Below are 21,755 nucleotides of genomic sequence, written 5' to 3'. Positions count from 1 at the left end.
TCAATCAATCAATCAATCAATCAATCAATCAATCAATCAATCAAAATATTATTCTATATTGTGTTTTTGAACTTGACAGACTTTCATTTAATCTTTTGAGAGCTCTGCTGGTTGTCTCCTCAAAACATAAAGGCATGGTGCATCTGGTAGCAATTCAAAACTCCATTAACAAACATGTTCATTTTAACAAAAGCGAACGTGACAAATGAAGAGACACTCCCGCCACAGTCCCGCCCGCTCGTGCCAACATAAAGACAGCTGTTTGAACACAAAGCTAAACCACAGCGTGCTAACAGTAACTAGTTAGCAGCAGAGTTTTTACCCACAGCAGCTGTTTACCAACACTTCAGGATATGCGACAAGTTCTACACCTACACACTTTACACAAGAGCCGCTGTCAGTTTGCAACACAGCTTGCAACGAGCACCTCCATCACTGTTTGAACAATAAGACTTTTACAGGGCGTTGCCAGACTGTACATGTGTATAAACCGTAACACAAACTGAGCAAGAGTCATTCTTTAATTCGGAGTAGACCACCACAGTAACACTGTCAACATCTCGGAGGAGCCCGCCTGTTATCCCCACAGTCCTCCTCCGCCTCCTCCAGAATACACCACGGAATGCGGCAGCAAACATCGCGGAACAACTGGAACAACTTTATTTAATAAATTAAAAGCTGCTTCATGACTTTATTACAGATGCTACAGACGAACGAGCAGGAACTTGTCACATTGTTGTAAAACGATGTGTGTGGTGTTGTCTCACACACTGACACGTTCGCCGAACAGCAGAAGGACAATTACTGACAATTATTGAACGTAGTTTGGCAAAGTTTTCCCTGCACATACGAACAGTCAACAAGTTTCCATCATGCTCAGAAAGAAAAATCACAAAGACGTGCGCAAAAGGCGTTTTCTGTCTCTTTACTCACCCAGGCTGTTTGTAGAGGAATTCATAATCCGCAGTTTAAGTTGTGTGAAGTTAGTCTAGATGTGAAGTCTGAGTTGAGGTGTGTTTTCCATGCTGAGAGGAGTGTCACAAGTCACACACTGGGAACTCCAACTGTCAAACTGCCAGTTTTAACGACATAAATACCGGAAACGTGGACAGATTTCCTGTAAATAAAGTGCTGTTGTGTATTAAATAATGAAAAACATTAAAAACACATTCCTCAATCACGTGCAAACCAAAATACAGAGTGGAATTAATATAATTACGAGAATAAAGTTTGATAATATAACGAAATAAAAAAACAAACACGCTAGTTGAGTGTCATCCGGAAGTCAGATACCTCATTGTGCCTAGCTTGATACTATTCGCGGGAAAACACCATGCAGAGATATATTATGAACGTCAGGAGTCTGTGAGCTCTCTCCGACAGTTACTGTGTCCGCTCACTGTGACTCAGTATCTACATGTAGTGAACCAGAGGAAAGTTTCTCCGCAACGTTTTCAGGCTCCATCCCAGCGGCTGTCACATTCACACCATGAGTGAGTTTGTTCAGAAGGCCTCTGTCACCATCACGCGGCACGGTCGTGTACTGCACGCGCTCAGATGAAATGTTGGGTCTTTCTCAGTAATAATAATAATAATAATAATAATAATATTAGTAGTTGTTGTTGTTATTATTATTATTATTATTATTATAACATATAAATACATGCATACATAATATGGAGATGCTTTTTGCTGGTTGCTCTCTTCTTAAGGACTTTAGCATTCCAGGTAAGAACACAGGTGGTAACCTTCCTTTTCTTGGTGAACTGCTCACCCATTGTTTGTCCCACTGTTCACATCTCTGTGATTCTCCCTCCATCCATCTTCATGTTTCTTCATCTCATTTTTTACAACCATTTATTTATCAGTTACAAACATTTATAAAAGGAATCTTATTGTAAAGTGTAAAACACATCAGCATTTATTAACGAGTTACTTTTATTTATAACTGGTAAAAGGGAGTCTTACCAGGCACTCGACTGTTGGTATCATTATAAAGCCTCCAAACAGTATTACACAATTTAGGACAAAACCAGCGTTTTGAAAAGAGAAAGGTATAAAGCTGTTTAGTAGTCTTACTGAATTACTGTAGACTTACAAGTCAAATAAATTAGATTTCCCTCATTCCCTCATTTTTCTTTTTTTTTTTGGGTTGAATTAAGGGTTTTATTTATCTTCCACTCCTCACAATTTAGTTTAAATCCATCAATTTAAAAATGTTTTGGCATCCACAACACGAGGTAACTTCATGGCACTTACTATCTATTTCAAAAACATGATTTATCAATTTTAGATGAATGTAGAAAAGAATTCAACAAAATGTACAGAACAGCGGTTTGTGGAACGAAAGTTTGCGCTCATGTTTCTGTTGTTTGGGGGAAGCGAATGTGTGCAGGACCAGGATGTTCGGTTCTGACACGGTTTTTCAACATGGAAGCGCCCACAGAGAGTGAACTGTGAAGGAGACTAGTTTCTCCGACCCTCGTCGTCTTAAAAGGTGGGTACTGATCAAAAGATTGTATAGCTATGTTAGTACATTACATGCTGTTCATATGTCCTGTGTTACACAATAACAGTTCTTAATAATAATTTGTTTGACACTTTGTCTTAGTACAGCCCCTCTTATATGACATATGCGAAACTTCATACACAAATGTAGCCGTTTAATGTTTCCGTATCTTGTGGTAAATATTGCTTGGTGGTAGAGGCTGAATGAAGAAGTTTTATGAACAAACCAGAGCCACTCTTCAGTTCCGGTTGCACAAATTCAATAAGTTAAACACCATTAAACTGTTCTTCAGCCATCATCACAGTGTACAGTCATCTTCCACAACAGACAACACCCGGCACGATTGAGTCTGTCTACAATTGTCAGGTTTAAGATTGTAATTCACTATGTCTGAACACTGCGCTGTTCTGTTCGCTGAAGGTCAGTGTGATGGTTCGGCCATGAAGTGTTCCCGCTGCCTGCTCCAGCTGCAGTGTGTCAGCCTGGTGGGCCGTTCAGCCCGGTCTGCTGCCCGGTGTGGTGCTCTGCTTCAGACAGCCTCCTCCTCCAGTCAGCCCAGCGTGCTGCATAACGCCCAGCACCAGGTAAACATAGCGAACCAGACTCTGCGCAAAATATTGGTCATTTAGTGAAGCTAGCATTATTAGCATGAGGTAAACATAGCAATAATATGGAGCTGGATGAGAGGCTGGCAGGTTGCTGAATGGAGGCACAACATACAGGTCTACATGGTGACTCTGCTCAAAATATTGGTCACGTAGTGATGCTAGCATTATTAGCAAAGGCAGCACATCTCATAAAAGTGACTGGTAGCTTTTGTGAATCATGGGAGTCTAGTCTTCAGGAGCAGGACACATTAAGTCCACTAAGCAGGATTTACTAAACGAATCCAAGCCAGGAAACTCACATGTGCAGAGCCACACCAACAATGAATGGATCCTACTCTCAAGTATTGTGTGTGTGTGTGTGTGTGTGTGTGTGTGTCTGTCTGTCCGTCTGTCCATCCATAGGCTGATACATCTTATTCCTCTGTGCCAAAAAATATTGTTTTTTATTATAACTCAATCCCACATGCACCCTCCTGCTGCCCAGGTACTCATTAGATGACCATATGTGGATTAATCCACCACTGAAAATAGTCCCCAACAAATGCACATCTTTCCTCTAAACGTTTGTTAAAAACATACAGTGACCAGCTTGAAATTACAAAAGTAGACATATCATGTATGTTGTGTTGGGTATTACTGTTTCATGCACGTATAATTCACCTGCAGGTGTTGAGGCTTTTCCACACCAGCCCAGCTTGTGCCAAGAGTGAGCACATACCTGCAGAGTTTGATCATGAGAACAACAAGAAGAGGGACAAGTCTCTGATCACCCACGATGACCTGTTTGAGCGGGTGGCCCAGGAGGCCAGAACCAAAGCCACGTTCAATAAGGTGGTGGATGTCTTCACCAAGAGAGACATCAGGCGGCGGGGTCACGTGGAGTTTATCTACGCCGCTCTGAAGAAGATGCCGGAGTTCGGCGTGGAGAGAGACCTCGCCGTCTACAACAAGCTTCTGGACGTTTTCCCCAAAGAAGTGTTTGTGCCCAGAAACTTCATCCAGCGAATGTTCAACCACTATCCCCGACAGCAGGAGTGTGGAGTGCAGCTACTGGAGCAGATGGAGAACTACGGTGGGTGTCTGTTAGAGAGGGTCACTCCAGACCGGGAGAGGCAGGGATCTGGATCCATCCTTTTCTAGATGTGTCTGTCTGTCTTCATTTTAAATGATCATCTTTCAGGTATCATGCCCAACGTGACGACCAAAGTCCTGCTGGTCCAGATCTTTGGAGAGAAGAGCCACCCCATGAGGAAGTACCAGCGCATCATGTACTGGTTCCCCAAGTTCAAGCACATAAACCCCTTCCCGGTCCCCCAGCAGCTGCCGGAGGACCCGGTGGACCTGGCTCGCTTCAGCCTCAGACGCATCGCTAACGACCTGGACGCAAAAGTCACCATCTACCAGGTACAGCTGTGGGCTTTGTGTTGGACTTGGATTGTTTGTGTGTGACATATGAAGTTGCGGTCAGGATGTGGTTAGCCTAGCTTAGCTTAAAGACTGAAAACAGGGGGAAACAATTACAGATAAACTGATTATATTTTGGTGGTCGAAGGTCAAAGGTCACGCTGATCTCACAAAACACTTTTTAGCCATAACTCAACACTTCACATAGCAGTTATGACAAACTTTCACACCAAAATTTCTCACACAGTGAGGAGCAGAACCTTTGAGGAACTGTTGTGCTGTGTTGTGGACATGAGGATGAGGATGAGGATGTGTCAGCTTTTATCAATCAATCTCTTCATCTGCTCCTCCCACCAGCTGCCCTGTACAGATGTCACAGAGAGCGGCCAAGAGATAAAACTTCCACATATAGTAGGTATGGAAACGATTCATGTGCTTTACAACTTAACAGTAGTGGATGATTTTAAACCAGAGAACCAACAGTCACAAAGCAGGAAGCTGCCTTTTCTTCATCTTAACCCTGAAAGCTATAGTTATTATAGTTATTATTTTAGTATCAGTGCACTGGAGGGATCATTTCCCAGACTAAAATCTCAGTGTCTGTGTCTCCTCTCCTTCCTGCGCTGACACCAGGGATCCAGAGCCCCGACCAGATGGAGCTGCTGGCCAAGCACAACCCGAGCAGGCCGGTGTTTGTGGAGGGTCCCTTCCCTCTGTGGCTGAGGAGGACGTGTGTGTACTACTACGTCCTCAGAGCCGACCCCACACCGCCCGAGGAGAAGGTGGGAGAACTCTGTTATTAACCATTTTTTAAGTTCATTACAGTTAAGAGATATTGTCGATCTCAATGTGAAATCAGTGTTAAATCAGTCACTGATTTTAAATAGATCAAATAAGGTACTGTAACAACATCGACATCCTGCTTCTGTCTGACCCTGACAGTCTGGATGTCATAATAAACCAACACAACAGGAATGAACCTGCTGGCTGGCAGGGATTGAAATCATTAAACCTCATGATTTCTTATATTTTAATCAGAAGAAATTAGCGGTGTAATGGTTCAGGTATTCGTGCCGTGCGGTACAGGAAGTCCAGTTCGGTTCGTGTTGTGATACAAATGAATATAATTCAGATTTGACCGTGCAGGTTACATGCAGAACGTTTTGTGTTCTGATGGTCAGTCTACGACACGTTGGTGAATAAAGTCAGACAGATACAGTGAGCACATGTTTCCTCATACTGCGCGCCTGGTAGAGTGTGTACCATAAAGGCTTAGTCCTGACCACAGCGGCTACATGTCATCCCCTTTCTCTCTCTATCTCTCTCTCTCTCTTTCTCTCTCTCTCTGTCCCTGAATTTCCTGTCTCTCTCTCACTGTGGCTATCAGAATAAAGACGATGTGGATACATCATTCTCTCTGCTAAAAATGTATCAATCATTTTCTACATGCCGCACTTTAACGGATCTTTACTTTATTATATTGTTTATTTCTTATTTATTTGATAACCTTCTGAAGCACCTTAAGTCTGGTTAGTGGATTGCAGCAACATCAATAATAGCTAGATGACATAGGTGTGTGTGTTTTTTTGTTTTTTTTTAAAGAAATGTGCCTTTATGTGCATTTGTTGTGTTCAAGAAAGTCATCTAATTTTAAATTATGGGCAGTTCGTCTCTGGGTTACATGTTTGCAATTACACCTTTATGTTTACAAGTTGAATTCATTAAGTTAAAAAGAAATGTCATGTTTGTGATGCCTTGTTTCCTTACTGTATCAAAAACATACCGACCCTGAACTAAAAACCCAAATGTGAATTTTGCGTAACATTACAACACTAAAAGAAATGCAGCAGGTATAACCCCTCTGTGTTCATAGTTGCACTGAAATCTCTCTGCATCACATTTGTCTCTTACTGAGCTGTATGTGTGTCTCCACGCAGGTTGAGGAGCCCTATGATCCAGAGAGATGTCTTGACTATCCTCTGCAGCTGGACCTGGATCTGGACCGTGACCTTGGAGACGATGAGAGCTTCGATGTAGAAGACTGTAAGATGTTAACAGCCTTCCTTTTTCTTGCTCTTGTGTAACAGAAACCATCATGTTCAGTGTGTGACGCAGCTGTTGTGTGTCTCCTGTGTCCAGTGGACGAGGGTCCGGTCTTTGGCATGTGTATGACCAGTCAGGGCGACCAGGCCACCCTCAACCAGTGGATCTCCGGCCTCCAGCAGAACAACCCCGTCCTGGGTCGGGTCCCCACTCTGTTTCGTCTGGACACTGGGCCCCGAGAGCTGCAGGGGCCGGCTGATGTAGAGTCGGGCCACACCCACAGGCCTGAACCAGAGACCCAGACCCAGGAGGGGCAGCCTGAGGAAGAATCTGAGGAGGAGGAGCTGAGGAGGAGCCAGAGGATGAAGTAGTGAACATTCAGACTGTGGTTAAAGACTGGCAAAGAAATCATGACATACTGTCTTAGAGGTAAATGTCCAGGCTAGTTAGTTAGGTTAACTATTCTGAGGTTAATTGAACTAGGCAACACACCGACTCAGCAGAACCTGAGGACTCTTACTAATGTTGATAAAGTTCAGGAGTCAAATAAATGACATGAAAACTAAGCTGTGCTTTCTCATTTAACTGTGTAGAGGTTGTACATCAGGTCTACAGTTTAAATGATCGAAGGAAGTGGTTCTCAAAGAAAAGTCCGGAGACCCCCAGGGGTCCTTGAGTGGGTTCCTGAGGGTCCCCAGCAAAAAGGGAAATAAAATTCCATCCATAAGTAACACAATGAGTACGCTCTCATTACCTTATGAAGGAGTACTCGATTACTTGCAATATATATATATATTTCTTTTTTTTTTTACATTGGGTTAGTGTGTTTTTGTGCAATTGACATAATATGCAAGTTTAACGCCACATATCTTGAACTGCACGTCAGTGTAGTATCTTTTAATCAAAGTATTTCCCGACATCATTTGTGCTAGTCACGGTTGCCATGGTGCACTGAGTTGAACTAATGTAGCTAAAAACAATACGTGTGCAGGTGAGCAAGTAGTGAAACGCTACTCGAGTACTTGAGTACTGCAGTACTCGTACCCATCCCTAGTATGAATATGTTGGTCATGGGTGTATTTTAATGGAGGCCTTTCAGAAAACAAAGATGGATGCTGGGGAGTACCACAAAGTAGCTGCCTGGGCCCACTCCTATTTTCTATTTTGATGTTTTGATGCTCTGTTTTGAGAATAAAATCATAATGTTTCAAGAAAAAAGTAATAATATGAGAGTAAAGTTGTAATTTTACAAAAAATATAATATGATGAGAATAAAGTTGTAATGTTACAAGAATAAATATTAGGAGGGTCATTTAAATTAGCAAAAATAAACCAGTCTGGTCTTAGTTCATTGTGTATCCACTCAACATTCAGCTTCCTTTTAAGTTTTATTGGCAAATGGAGATGAGTTGAGTTTGAAGAGTTGTGTTGATTTAACAAGACTCAGTGAAATAACCTGTTTTTACACTGAGATGCTTCAGGTAAATATAAAAACAAATGGTTTTTACTTAAAACAGAAAATCCTGTCACCAGTAAAAGTCTGTAACGACCACCACTTTTAATTTTCATGCCTCTGCACAGGTTCATCTGACACTGACACAGAGCAGACAGGAAGCTGATGAGATAATAAAGATGTGAAAGAAGAAGCCCAAAGGTAGAAAAGGTTTATTACTTAAAAGGCATTTGAACATTCCCTTTGAACTGGTAAACAAGTCAGAGTTACATTCTCAGAAGGTAAATTAGCTTGGTCACTTCCAGCTATTTACAGTGTCGTGACTGCGCAGGCAGTTTGACCTCCACAGCTCTGTGCTCAAACAGAAAATAAGTTTTACTCTTAAGAACAATTATACAAAAAGAAAGTCATGGGGATGCATCCAGAGCTCATCTGTGATATACAACTGTTCATCCATTTACTACTCATGCAGGAAAACCTCTGGATCCTCAATACTCACAAACGAGACACTTCTCTAACATCGAACTACCTATGGATATGAGTAATGCATCAGTTATACAAGAGGAGGTTCAATAAATAATAAATAAAGTTGATCAAAAACAATCAAAGAAAATTTTGGCATCTCATAACCACTTTAGTATTTTGTGTATTTACAGTGAGAAGACTTTACAGGCTGATATGAACCGCAGGAGGTTTTTACACAGGTGAGAAAGTTTCTGTAAAAAGTTGTCAATACAAAAAGTCGTCCAAAAGGAACACGTATGTAAAGCTCAGGGTTTGAACAGCGCAGGACAGTATCACGTAGAAAAACGTGGACCAGTTTCAGATGCCCACGTATCTAACAAGGGTCTGGAACAGTCTCAGACCTGAATGCAAGTCTGAATCCAGACCAGGACAAACTTTATACAAAACTGACAGCAGCTCTCAGCTCTTACAAATATGCCTCAGTATGAAGAGTTTGATTCTTGTGCTGTCGTTCTCATAGCTGATTACACTGGGGGTTAAATCTGAATTAACTGTATAATTTATTGTAAAGACGTCTGATATGATTCTGACTGAAACACATCCTTCAAAACCTGACACTGTGTTTTTATTTCTTTTCATCCAAGTTATTTCTCTGTTGAACAATGTTTTATATCATGTAGTTTGCTCATCACTGAACGGGTAGTTGGGTCTCTCTGACTGTAGAGGGCGCTAAACCCCAAACTCTGAAGAAAAAAAAAAAAAACACCATCTTCCTGTTACAAATAAAAAGTCATAAACAATAAAACAAACCTTTGCTTGAATCAGTAAACTCAGGGGTTTCACTGCTACAGCCTTACGTGGTCTGGGTTGACCAGTAGCTTGTGGTGGCTACTGTTAGCGATGTTAGCAAACTTTAGGTAGATGGTGCCGTGTAGCTGACGGACGTTATTCACTCAGTGTGCTGACTTTACGACTCCCTGCTACACTGCAGTTTAACAACTGTGACACACCTGAAAACACACATCACATGACCTTTTGACTTCCACTGAAGCGGATTGGTTGCTTTGTTGCAGAAAATACTATGAATGAAGAACAGCAACAGCAAATAAGAACAAGGTGGTCATGGTAGTCACGGAAAAGGGTCACGTGATAGTGATATAGACCGTGACGAATCAGGGAAAGATATGTCATAACTGATAAGACCCAATCATGAAGTGAACGCTAGTATCTGCATCATTGTTTAAGAAAGTCTCAGTTTTCTGCCCGTCTAGACTAAAATTTAACGTAATCGGCATCGTAAAAAGATCTGAAATATTGGGAGTTTTTTTAAAACAAATTTACCCAAAATAAACTTGTCGATGCAACCCACTGTAAAAACATAATGTTTTAGCATGTCGCCAATAAACTTTTCAATGGTTTTATCAAAGTAAAATCACAGCGCACCTCAGCTGGACTGTGCTCTCTCCTGCTTGTGGATCAAGTCTACTCGCTCTGTCACTAAATGATGTCTTAAAAGAGTTTTGAAAAATGAAGGGAAATGTCTATTATTCTGGCCTCAGTGGCCACTGTCTGTTTAAATGAAGGGGTTTTGGCCAAAATGCTGTTTCATAGTTTTCTGTCAGATTCAAGTCTGAGGGAAACACTGGATGTTTATAGTTGTTGAGGTTTGAAATTCAAAGGTATAATATGATTTATGATAATAAGAATTTAGCAAGCAGAACAAGAATCGAAGATATCTGTGTGTCCATTACAGAGATAGGTCAGGATGAATTTAGCCTAGCTTAGCACAGAGACTGTGTTTCCCAGAATGTTGGTCTAAATATTTTAAATAGTGTCACAGAATCTCATTTGTGGCAGCTTTAGTATAAAAAAAATGTCCTTACTGACTTTCAAGAACCCACATTACAGTCCTGGTAGGAAATGAGGTAAAGCTGCAGCGTTCTCTGTCCAGGTGACTTTCTATGAAGGTAAAAACATGGATTAAAAATAAAGTAGAATAAATAAAAAGTGTGGGTTTTTTCTCCTGGTCCATGGTCTTCAGGCGACTCCTGCAGTCGTGTTCTCCGCTGATCAGTTCCTGTGTGCTTCTGCAAAACAAGTCAGACACGTTTGGTAAATGAAACAAATGCATGGAGCGAACATTGTGATGATGCTCCTATACAGTTGACACAGGATAACAGGATTTTTATTCTAATATCTGTCTTTTGCTCATAAAATACTCATCAGGTCTCTCAGAGTGAGGCAGACTGAGAGGGAATGATCATTCTTTCCTGCAGTTCAAAAGCTCTTATTCGGAGGGTTTTAAGCTCCATATTTTCTTCTTCTCCTGTGTTATATTTGAAGTGTTGATCCATAAGAAGATATATTTGTAGTTTTACATCTCCTCTCTCAGGCTTCTCTCTGGAGCTCTAGTACTCAGTTTCTGAATACAGGCTGTGTGCATTTCTCTGTGGACTGAGGCTTTGATACTTTCACAGTATTAATATAGAACCTAGACCTGATCTATAATCACACTACACATGGACAGAGACCTTTAGACTATATGAGACCTTTAACTATTAGCCACCATGACCTACTGGTTTCACCAGCAATAACACCACAAACAACAATGTACCCATCCTTTATGAAAACAGCTTTCAATTTCAGAAGAGGATTATTTCTTATTTCTTTTTCTAATATAAACGATACCTGAACAGCCACCTCGTCTTCTCTCTCAGGTCATAATGTACCTGCCAGGGACCCGCTGTGCTGCTGGAGCTGGCTGGTGAAGAAGCGCTCCCTCTGGGACACCTGCTCGTCCCAGGCCTCCAGGATTCTCTGCCTCTCCCCGGGTTCCAGGGTCAGGGTGTCCGGGTGGGCCTCGTCGATGTGGGCACTCACTCCCTCCAGGGTGTGGGAGTACTGCAGCTCCCCACAAACCATGCACACCAGCAGCTGGTTGAGTGGGTCGTAGTCCATGAGGTAGCAGTTCCTCCACACGGCGTCTGAGACAGAACCTTCCTCACCGCTGTTGTTCTCATAGTCAGAGAACAGGAGCTCCGACTCTTCTGTGCAGACGGGGAAAGGACAGTTAGTTTTCTGCAAATTGTAAAGTGCATTCTTTTCATTTCAAAGTGACAGAGCTAATACTCCACCTTCTAGCGGCACTGTGTAGCTTGAGTATGGAAACGATGCCTGATCTGTGTCCACTGAGGTGCTATGAGAGAAGGAGAACAGTTACAGTCATTATCCTGCACAGAGCCTGGAGCAGTGATGCCAGAGGGAACAAAACACCTCTCCCACCTCATTAGATGCTCTGACTCATCAGAGGAGCTCACCCACTGACCCGAGTCCTGCAGGTATGAGACAAGAAAAGATTCAACAAACACATTCATACTGAACTTAATGATTCCCAATTCTGTTTTTTCTTTTTACTGCATGGCAATAGAGTAAATGTAATTTACATGGCTCTTTTTTTTTTCTTTTTTTTTCAATAAATTAAGATGCTTCCTCCACCAATCAGCCAGGTATCAGGAAATATGGTCACGGTCTCTCCTTCCTGAGTTACAGTGTTGAATAATGACCAGAGGAGTTTCTGCAGAACATTATGATGTCACAACGAAGTTGCCTTTGTCCTTTTGGATATTAAATATCATCACTTCATTTTATCCTATTAGACATTTCACTTAAATTGTTTCATAATTAGTGAATGAATTTGTGAGTTATGACCAAAAACATGTTTTGTGAGGTCACAGTGACCTTTGACCCCCAAAATCTAATCAGTTCATCCTTGAGTCCAAGTGAATGTTTGTGCCAAATTTGAGTTCCATCAAGGTTACTGAGATATCACATTCATGAGTATTGGGACAGACAACCTGAAAACAATAATACCTCTGGCTCTGACTGTCGCAGAGAGGCATAAAAAAAAAAAAAATAGCCTTCATATCAACACATTACTAAATGGCAGTATCCATATTACAGATGTTATAGAAGTATGGGTCATTGTGGTCTTGGATAATAAAAATGTTTATGTTTTAAAAACTAGAATCACCTCCTCGTGGTTTTCTCCCTCCTCCACTCAGACGAGTTTCCGGTCACATCCATGTTTATCCGGAGTCATAAAAATATGAACCAATTGTGTGAAATATCATAAATGTGTGAAGTCTTGAGTAATGGATAAAAAGTGTTTTGTGAGATCACACTGACCTTGACCTTTGACCTTTGGCCACCAAAATCTAATGAGCTCATCCATGAGTCCAAGTGAACGTTTGTACTAAATTTGAAGAAATTCCCTGGAGGCCTTACGGAGATATTGTGTTCAAAAGGCCAAAATCAAGGTTTTTGAGGTCACCATGACCTTGACCTTCGACCTTTGACTTCCAAAATCTAATCAGTTTGTCTAATCAGAATGTCCACACATTCTCTCCAATCACATGCATGTTCCATTTCAACCATATTGCAGTATATTGCTGTAATCCATTCATGGAAGCAGGTCTGTCAGTATTTGGTTAATTTGGTAAATAACAATAATAATATACAGAGTAAATAAAGCTAAGGTTTGTTTTGGATTTATAACTCAGTTTTAAAGTTTATTTGTGTGTTGTGAGGACAGACAGAGAGACATCATGCTGGACTGTGTCGTACCATCACCAGTTTTCAGTAAGAACGCGACCTGTGAGGTGTTTAATTATGAGTAATCTGTGTTCTTCATCATTCAGAATGAACATATGATCAATGAAATAAGTTTGTTTACCTGTGCAGCTTGCACCTGTGTCGGCAGGTCATGTGCAGGTAGGATTGGCCTCCAGTTGTTGGCAGCTCTCCTCGGGGGGATTCCCTTGTCACGAATGGCCTTCCTGGCTCTCTGCTCCTTCTTCTTTATCCTCCAGTACTCACGCTTCCTCCTCAGAAAGTCCTCCTCGGACTCGCCGGGGATGGGCTTTGGTGGAACCAGGGTGCTCACAGGAGCCAGCTTAGCGGGAGGTTGTGATTGTATCACATGTGTCGGGCTGTGAAGTTGAGAACTGGGGATTTTCATTGGACTGAGGCTGGAGTTTGGAGTTTGACCGGGGGGTTCGATGGGTTGCAGGTTGATGCTGGACAGCGGGTTGTCCGGGGGCCTCAGAGTAGGAAGGCAGGCGGATGAGTCTACATCTGTGCTGCTGAACATCCACTTCTGTGAAACTGGCACTGCTTGGTGCTGATTCTCTGGAGCTCCTAGACAGTCGGACATGATCTGTGAAGGAACGGCGTTCATGTTCTGCTCACTTCTGGGTGAACAGGAAACACTGGTGATGGGCAGGTTGACCTGGAGTGTGTCTGGCGACTGTTCAGCATTACATGTTGCAGGGCTGACGACCAGGACGGTGGGGATACTGGTGACTGCGGCTAGAGAGGCAATCGATGGCTTGGGTTGGAGAGCTGGTTTTGTTTGAGGATTTACACCTTTAACAGTGTTGATGATAACAAGACCTGGAGCCTGAAAGACAACAACACAACATGGCAATGAAAGGTCACGCTCCCCTCTATTCTTGCTGTTATGCCAGGGCCACTGAACAAGTCTATAAGCCCTGAAATGTGCTAAGCCTTACAAACAAATTGACATAAACTGTCCAGGTTTCACAGTGTAGACACTAATATCTGTAGCTCCACCGAAACAGGATGCAAAGGTCTGTCTCTAGATAACTTCAGTTCTTGGTTTAAATAAACTGAATTCAGTATAATCAGGGTTTATAATGAGTAAGAAGGGAAAGGTTTTCACTCTTGTTCACTCTGGTCACTAAGTTTGGAGGAAAAAATATCTAAATACCTCAGTACATGGAGTGTATCAACAACTAGAGTGATACTCAGTAGACCATGTCTTCTGTTCTCCATTATAACTTTAATCTTAAAAACACAGTTGTGTGGTTTTATTATATTTTATGACATTTCAGCATTATAGAGTTCATAGAGCTCTACAGCTGTATGAACTGTCTCATTGCTATGTGGCAACCGCTGTTGTTGTGCAATTTTATTAGTCGCATTAGTTGAATGGCTCCTGCTGCAGCCATGTGCAGTGCAAGTACAAATATAAGTACTTACACTGTAAGTACTGTGTGTAATGCAGAATTTTCTTCCACCACATTTTCATTATCATCTGGATCTGCACCAACTCAGATTTCAACACCATAAATATGTCTGTTTTTTTTACATCAAGATCCAAAAACTATTTCCTGAGAAACTGATGACATTATAATAAATGTCCTGTCTTGCATTCTAAAAGGAGGTGATAAAATCCTCCCTTTTGACTGGATCTGCACCAAAATGTAATGGGTTCGTCACTGGCCCATGTCCCACCCTTCCAGCAAGTTTGGTGCAAATCGGTGCAGTACTTTTTGGTTCAGTGCTATGAGTCTCAGCCAGTGACCCATTGCTAAAGTCTCTTGAGAGCTAATCATTGTTGCCATCAAACGGAACTTGGTGGTTTTTTAACATGTTCATGCTGTACTGTACGTAGCGTTACGTGTTTTAAGGGTTGAGAACGTTGTTGCAAAGTGAATGATGAGAAAAGTGGACATCACCTTGTTCCCTTTTTCCTCTTTCACACTAAGAATATGAAAAGGGTCGACAACAAAACCAATATCAAAAGTAACTTCCATAGACAAACAGTTTTAAAAGCTTTCACCACAACTCAAGATCTACAGAATGAACATTATTCCCTTGTGTCAATTCACCTGGATGTTTGTTGGGGACAGGTGACTGCTGCATTCTCCCTGCCTCGCTCTCTGCCTGGCCTTTAACCGGGCCCTCTGCTGTCGCTTCATCAGCTTCCAGTACTCCCTCTTCCTCTGCAGGCTGGTCCAGCCGCTCTGCTCAGTCCCCACACTGCGATATCTTTGTGCTGATGGCAAGTTCCTGTTATGGCATTGCTCTTGCACCTGTGGTTCAACATGTTGTTGCTGCGGTTGTAGTTGATCGATGGGTAGGTGATGTAGCTTTGGTGGCTCTGGGGAGCAGCAGTTTTGATGGCCGACTTTTTTGGTGCGAAGCCTCTGGGTTCTGCGTGGTGAGGATGGACTGTCTGAGGCTTCGATGGAGGGGCTGACTATGACGTTGGAAGGGGTTTGGGATGAGTGCTCACAGGTGGGATGCAGGACTACCTCACTGGAGGTAGGAAGAGGTGAAAGTGTCTCACTAGTTTGTGACGAATCTTTGAGATCAGGGCTCGGTGAACCTTCGTGTGCCGAGACATCATCATCTGGCTGCCAGCTTTTTATCTGCAGCGTCAGGTCAGCAGCAATCGGAACCACCTCGTCCTTTTCAAAGAAAAGCTGAGGTAAATTTGGCTTTATCTCCTGCTCTGAAGATTCTTCCGTTGTCTCCATTTTAACGCAAGGCTGCTCACTCTTACACTCCCTCACCGTGCTGAGTGATTCTTCCAGGAGTTTCTTCATGGAGGCCACGGCCAGCAGAGTGGTAGCTTGGCTGTCTGCGCTCAGAGCTGGGTCAGACTCTGGCTGGGGCGCTGGAGTTGGAGGTGGGGAGGTTGGGGGTTTGATATCTGGACAGACGGCTTGTTCTGGTTGAGAATTTAGGTCAACTGCTGGCACAGACTCAATCTCTTGTTTTATCTCATTTGCATTTGGTGTAACAGGCACGCTGTCACTGGGGAGAGGTGGTGCACTTCCTGTATGGTTGGTAAGAATCCTGCTCGGTGGTACAGTGGTTACTGCGACTTGCCTCTGGGCCCTCCTCCTCTGTAAGGCTGCGTTGGCCCTCGCTTGCATGAAACCCTGCTTCAGTCGCGCCGCACGAGCTGCTCGCTGCTCACGTTTCTTTATCCTCCAGTACTCCCTCTTCTTCGCCATCCTCTCCTCCTCTGTCAGCTCTGGATCCAGAGAGAGTGCTGACAGTGACGGTGCACTGCTTGAAACGGCCATTTTCATGACACAGCTGCCGAGGTTTGACCCCGCTGCTGATCCTCCAGAGACGGCGTTTTGACGGGTTTGAGGATGAGTGAGCGTGAGCTGACCAACTGGTGATGTTGAGTGTGAGTTCGGAGCAGTTGTGCTTTCGAGATGAGTCCTTGGTCTGACTGACAGAAGTCTTGCAGACTTGTTGACTAGCTGTCCGGAAAGAGGAAAAGACACTTTCACCTGAGCTGAGCGGAGCGCAGTGGGGGGCTGGTTTATCCTAATGGGAGTGATACCGCTCCGTTTTGTATTGGGCTGATGTTGAGGTTGTATAATCGAGGTGTTACTGGATCCTACGTGAAGTTCGTCTTCACTTTTATGTGCTGCTGTGTTGGGACCTGTTGGACCCTGGGGAATATTGATGGTCACTGTCCCGTCCTCTTTGATGAACCCTCCAATGGTCTCAGAGGCGTGGGTAAGCGTGCTTCCTGCTGCCTGTGCCAGCGCTCTGGCCCTTCTCATCTCCTCTAGGATTCTCTGGTAGCGTTTCACCCTTCGCATCAGAGAGTCCTTCTCCTTCAGCCGAGCCTTCACCTCCATCGACAGCTTTGCTCGCTGTTCACGCTTTTTAATCCGCCAGTACTCTCGCCGTTTGGCTATTATCTGCTCCGGTGTGTCGTTGGGGTCGATTCTGGGGATATTTCTGGTACCAAAAACTGAAGTGAGCAGCGGCGATTTACATCTTATGCTTCTTTGATTCATGAAATTCTTCTGGGCTTCAATGAACCTCTGTCTAGGTGTCTTACATCGTGCGATCCCTCTAGTAAAGTTTGAAAGATGTACATAACTTGGAAGCTTTCTCTGTGACTCCCCTGTCTTTTTCACAGGAATAATTTTGGATGCAGTCTCTGTCTGTGTCATGCTGTTCTCATGTGGATTTTGTACTTTTATTTGATTCACTTGGAGGTTAACTGAAGCTAAACCTGCTGCCCCACTTTGCAGCTTATTATTTTCCCTCTTGGCAGATGTAACTGAAGTTTTGAGCCGAGCAGGACACTGCCTCTGTCCCGCTCCTTTCAAAAACGACTGAGAATGAAGATGCTGAAGGACCGTACCACCCACGAGTGCTGGTTTTTGTGCTGTTTGCCTCTGGACCATCGTCTCCGCGCCCTGTGTCCTCTCTCTGGCTTTGGCTATCCGAGCTGCCAGCTTTGCTCTCTGTTCTCGCTTTTTGATCCTCCAATGCTCCCTGCGCTTGGCCGCTCTCTCCTCCTCGGACTCCATGGAAGGTTGGGAGCTGCCAACACCTTTAGCCCTCTGTGCGGTGACCAAGGCACTCTTTGTTCCACGTTGAGGTGTTGTGTTCGCTGTTTTGCCCTCTGTTTTAATAGAAACGGGACCACACGGAGAAGACACAAGAACCCCTCCTGTGGTCACATTGGTGGGTAAAAGTTTGGGCTGAATGCGTAATGCAACTTGTGCCTTTTGTTGCATTTTGGGGACTGATGTGCCCTGCATAGACACACATGGCTGAGGTGCTGTTTTGGCAGAGCTGCCATTGGTAATTCTGGTCACTCTGACTGGAGGCACTGAGGGACTGGTGTTCAGCTGGGTTCCACTGGGTGTGGGTGAGGTAACAGCTCTGTTCACAGCACCCCCTGCTGTTCGGCATTTCACCGTGGCTTTGTTGCCCCCGGCAGCTTTTGCTGAGATGGAACATGATGCTGGAAACGGAGGCGAGACCTTGTTGAGTTTCATTGTCTGGAACCACTTCTCCTTTTGGCTTTCGGAGGCTTCGAGTGAACTGTCCCCCGCTGTATTTCCACTCTTTGATGCAGGAGAGACCTTGACTGTTTTGTATGTCTCATGATTACTCTGCATAGGAAGAGAGGCAGTAGCAAAGGAACCAGATACTCTGGAATTCACCGCTGCAGGGGCAGTTAGATGTAAGAGCTTTTCCCCTCGACTGTCTTTTGTTGGCTTTCCCCTCCGCTCTGACAGTCGGGCCCTCTGCTCTCGTTTCTTGGTCCTCCAGTATTCTCTCTTTTGGGCGAGGGTGTTATCATCGTACTCTGAGGCAGGTCGGTAGCGGTGGGACGCTGACCCACCTTTACCTTTTGCAGTTGGCATGCTATTGCCAGCTTGGACAGCTCATCAGTTCTCATCTAACAGTACTGGTTGGCTCAGCCCTTCAGTCTAGATTCCTCACTGCCATTAACTTACATGCCGTCCTCCTATATGACGCTGCAGTAGGTGCTTTCGCTCCACTGAGCAGCTGCCAAATCTCTGACATCACATTGGTGTGCAGGTGTCCTGAGGAACAGAAAACAAGTCTTAGTTGGATCTTACTTTGTAATAAACCTGCTTTCATGAGACAACTTCTCAGTGATTTAAGGCAACAATGAATACATTTAAGTTAAATTGTTTTAAACACTCAGGTGCCACTGTATTTGGTACAACCTCACACAGTCCAATAAAACTCATCATACATTCTACCTTTAGAAAGATTAAAATGTTCAGGTCTTTTGTCACTGTCAGGGAGGAGTTCATTCAACTATCTGTTCATTTTTGAGGTTGCTCCAGTTTGAGACACATCATCAGCCAATGAGGGTAAAGCTGATCCTTCATTACCTGCTGATGTGATTTTTAAAACAGATTTAGTAACACACATTAGTTCTCACATGTGAAATTTACATGATAAAGGCACAAGTTATTTTCAAATGTTTAACATGTAAAATGTAAAAAAAAAAAAAAACATAAAATTCAACATGTAATTAGTATTTCAGATGTGATCAAAGCTTTTCTCGTGTTATACACTGACACCATAAAGTCACACATTTAAGATACCTCACGTTGGAGATGTAAGATATCTTATATGTATGTATATCACATGTGAATCACATTTCAGATCCGTGATAAATTCACATTTCAGCACATGTGAAACATGAATTCACATATATGTACATGATCTGGGACATTTCACACGTTGTTTTGGTAACTTTTTCCTGGATTAAATTTCCTAAACACACTTTCCATTTCCACTGAAGCTTCTTTAAATTAGATTAAATGCAAATCAAGACAATGCACAGGGACCAAAACGCCCACTGCTCTATCACAACACACACACACACACACGCACACACACAGTGCGATTCCGTCTTGAGACAAACTACATCTTATAGTTGGTGATATATGTTAATGTAACATTATTAAAATATAAATATGAAGCATTTTGATTCCGCAGTGTGTGCTGACACAGACACGTCGCGTATGGGAAATGTAGAAGCTTCAGGAAGCAGGAAGGAAGCGGAGCGACACTGTCTCTTTAAACCTGTCCCTTTCTATCACAAATTATATCTGTCGAGAGCCATTTTTATTCTTTATTCTCACTCTGTTTGATCAGAGAAGCGACGAAACGATTCGGCCGAAACACAACGAACAACACACACAAAAAACTCGGTGCAAAAATTACCACATTAGAGCGTGAATGGAGCCTAAAGCGCCGTGTCTCTGTCAGCGGCACAATGGACAAGCTCTTCCTGCTGTTGTCCACACGGACTGGCGCCTGTCTGAGTCTGCCGCCTGTCTAAAAGACGAGAGGAAACCCGCGCTTTACTGTGTCCAAGCGGGACGAGAGGAAATATGTGGAAGAAAAACATGCATATCCGTTACCTTCCAGTTACACCTAACTTTCCCGGGACAGTTTAGTGAACGTTTTTTGGACAGATATTTTTTTTGCCAGGACACTGCAGCTACTTTCCGCCTGCCTGCCGTGCTGAGGCTGCCTTGACAACGCGAAAAAGTACCAGGATGTGGGACCTGGATGCTCGCTCTGCTTGTGTGTGTGTGTGTGTGTGTGTGTGTGGACACAGAAACCATACACAGTACAGTACAACGCCCCCACCCTTTCCTTTTTAGACCCTATAACCCATGACAATGACTTGATAATGAGCTGATGTGTCCATGTGACTGACAGCTCCTAATTAAACCTCATTTGTCATTTTTCTGTTTGGTGAAGCGTGGATATTGGGAGAAGAGACTAATTCAATTATTGATCAAAAGAAAATCCAGTGACAGAGGATGTAGCTACAGTCCTCTCCAGCTTGGAGCAGCTGGACAAAGGTCCATTGATTTATTGGCTTTTTCTACACATGACCTCAATTGATATTGGGTTTTGTGCAGAAGCTGCAGGGTAATTTTTTTCCTTTTTTTTTTTTTTGAACAATTTGTTTATTAAATTTTCCAAAATACAGAGCAGTGTACATGGGAGAACACAGGGCTAAAGCATCAAAGATAATGAAAGAGAAATAATTAAAAAAAGACAAATAATCATTTTGAAAAAAAATTAACAAGTTAAATTAATCCCTTAAGGCCAGTCATCCCAAACCACCACCAGAGGGGAGCCATTACATGGGCGAAGAAACATCATTTATGGTTTCAATAATATAAAGAAATGTGCATCATTACAGCTGAGTCTGATGAACCAAAAGTAGCAGGAGGAAGAAGACGAGGAGGAAGAGGAGGAGGCTTGAAGTAGCATACGTTTTTTTTAACAACCTTAATTCAGGAGAGATGGGATGCCCAACAGAATATGAAATAATCATATTCATTTCAGTATCATCTCAAATTACAATAAATAACACCGAATAATAGAATGTGATGATTAATTAGAACAATTTTGATCACCAAATAATGCACATCTGCTGGGCCATATGCAAATGTAATATATGTAGGCCTATATGTTGAATTTCCATATATATACAATATATGTACATATAAAGAAAAACATTCATATAAAAATTATATATGGAAATTGGAACAATTTCATACATTGACATTTATGCCTAACCCATACAAACACATGTGTTCATGTATGTATGCTTATATAATGTTGCATAAACATATATATCTATTCCAAAGCCTGTCAGTATATGTTATATACAGTAAAGTCCACTCTGTGACCACTTTCCCAGACTGGAAAGATAGACATGTTGAAAATGAATGACAAATTAATTTTTAAAAACATATATAAACATGTAGAGTTTTTATATGTATGTTGTTTTAATAAACTTGCATATATAAATTAAAAATACATCGTTATCATATATAGTGGTAACATGATATACCATCCTTTTTGAAATATATAAATACACAAATTTTACTTTGGATATTTCATACATTTTAAAATTATATCTTCATGTAACCACAGGATGTATATATGTGATAATAATATGTTCCCTTTACAGCTGACAGATATGGCAACATCACTCTTGAAATACGAACATATATGTCATATATTACATTTCTGTATGGTTTTCATTGTCTTCTCTGATAAACTAAATATTTACGTTTTAGCCTTTGTTCAGACAAAACCACTAGTTTGAACATGTCAACAGATAATT

At 42.5% G+C, this 21,755-nt stretch overlaps 3 protein-coding genes across 7 annotated transcripts in view; 1 reads left to right on the top strand and 2 right to left on the bottom strand.

The window, feature by feature from the left end:
• eml3 (EMAP like 3) overlaps positions 1 to 1,106 on the bottom strand; it is a 55,569-nt gene extending 54,463 nt beyond the window's left edge. The window contains exon 1 of one of the 2 annotated variants that reach the window (XM_056369291.1): positions 934 to 1,106. In XM_056369291.1, the coding sequence (XP_056225266.1) occupies positions 934 to 958 (25 nt within the window). In that variant the 5' untranslated portion in view covers positions 959 to 1,106. The remainder of the gene's footprint in view (positions 1 to 933) is intronic. The other variant, XM_056369292.1, reaches the window with a different exon arrangement.
• Positions 1,107 to 2,380: 1,274 nt separating this feature from the next.
• ecsit (ECSIT signaling integrator) lies at positions 2,381 to 7,130 on the top strand. The gene is made up of 8 exons (XM_056368808.1): positions 2,381 to 2,497; positions 2,930 to 3,093; positions 3,784 to 4,189; positions 4,298 to 4,521; positions 4,879 to 4,936; positions 5,155 to 5,303; positions 6,459 to 6,564; positions 6,661 to 7,130. The coding sequence occupies exons 2-8, from the start codon at positions 2,950 to 2,952 to the stop codon at positions 6,933 to 6,935; spliced, it is 1,362 nt and encodes a 453-aa protein (XP_056224783.1). The 5' UTR covers positions 2,381 to 2,497; positions 2,930 to 2,949; the 3' UTR covers positions 6,936 to 7,130.
• A 1,081-nt stretch (positions 7,131 to 8,211) lies between these two features.
• Positions 8,212 to 20,145, bottom strand: si:dkey-28a3.2 (uncharacterized). 4 transcript variants are annotated; one of them, XM_056368807.1, is made up of 8 exons: positions 20,026 to 20,135; positions 19,826 to 19,939; positions 15,175 to 18,666; positions 13,215 to 13,940; positions 11,765 to 11,814; positions 11,617 to 11,678; positions 11,171 to 11,529; positions 8,212 to 10,569 (listed from the first exon to the last, which is right to left on the bottom strand). In XM_056368807.1, the coding sequence occupies exons 3-7, from the start codon at positions 18,481 to 18,483 to the stop codon at positions 11,201 to 11,203; spliced, it is 4,476 nt and encodes a 1,491-aa protein (XP_056224782.1). In that variant the 5' UTR covers positions 18,484 to 18,666; positions 19,826 to 19,939; positions 20,026 to 20,135; the 3' UTR covers positions 8,212 to 10,569; positions 11,171 to 11,200. The 4 variants fall into 4 exon arrangements, with proteins under 4 accessions (XP_056224782.1, XP_056224779.1, XP_056224781.1 ...); XM_056368804.1 differs by having other exon boundaries at positions 11,212 to 11,529; XM_056368806.1 differs by having other exon boundaries at positions 11,212 to 11,526.
• Between the last annotated feature and the right edge of the window lie 1,610 nt (positions 20,146 to 21,755).

This window comes from Seriola aureovittata, chromosome 23 (assembly GCF_021018895.1).
Source record: "Seriola aureovittata isolate HTS-2021-v1 ecotype China chromosome 23, ASM2101889v1, whole genome shotgun sequence".
Classification (NCBI taxonomy): domain Eukaryota; kingdom Metazoa; phylum Chordata; class Actinopteri; order Carangiformes; family Carangidae; genus Seriola; species Seriola aureovittata.
The sequence above is the reverse complement of the archived record's forward strand: the minus strand, read 5'-3'. Positions and strand labels throughout refer to the sequence as shown.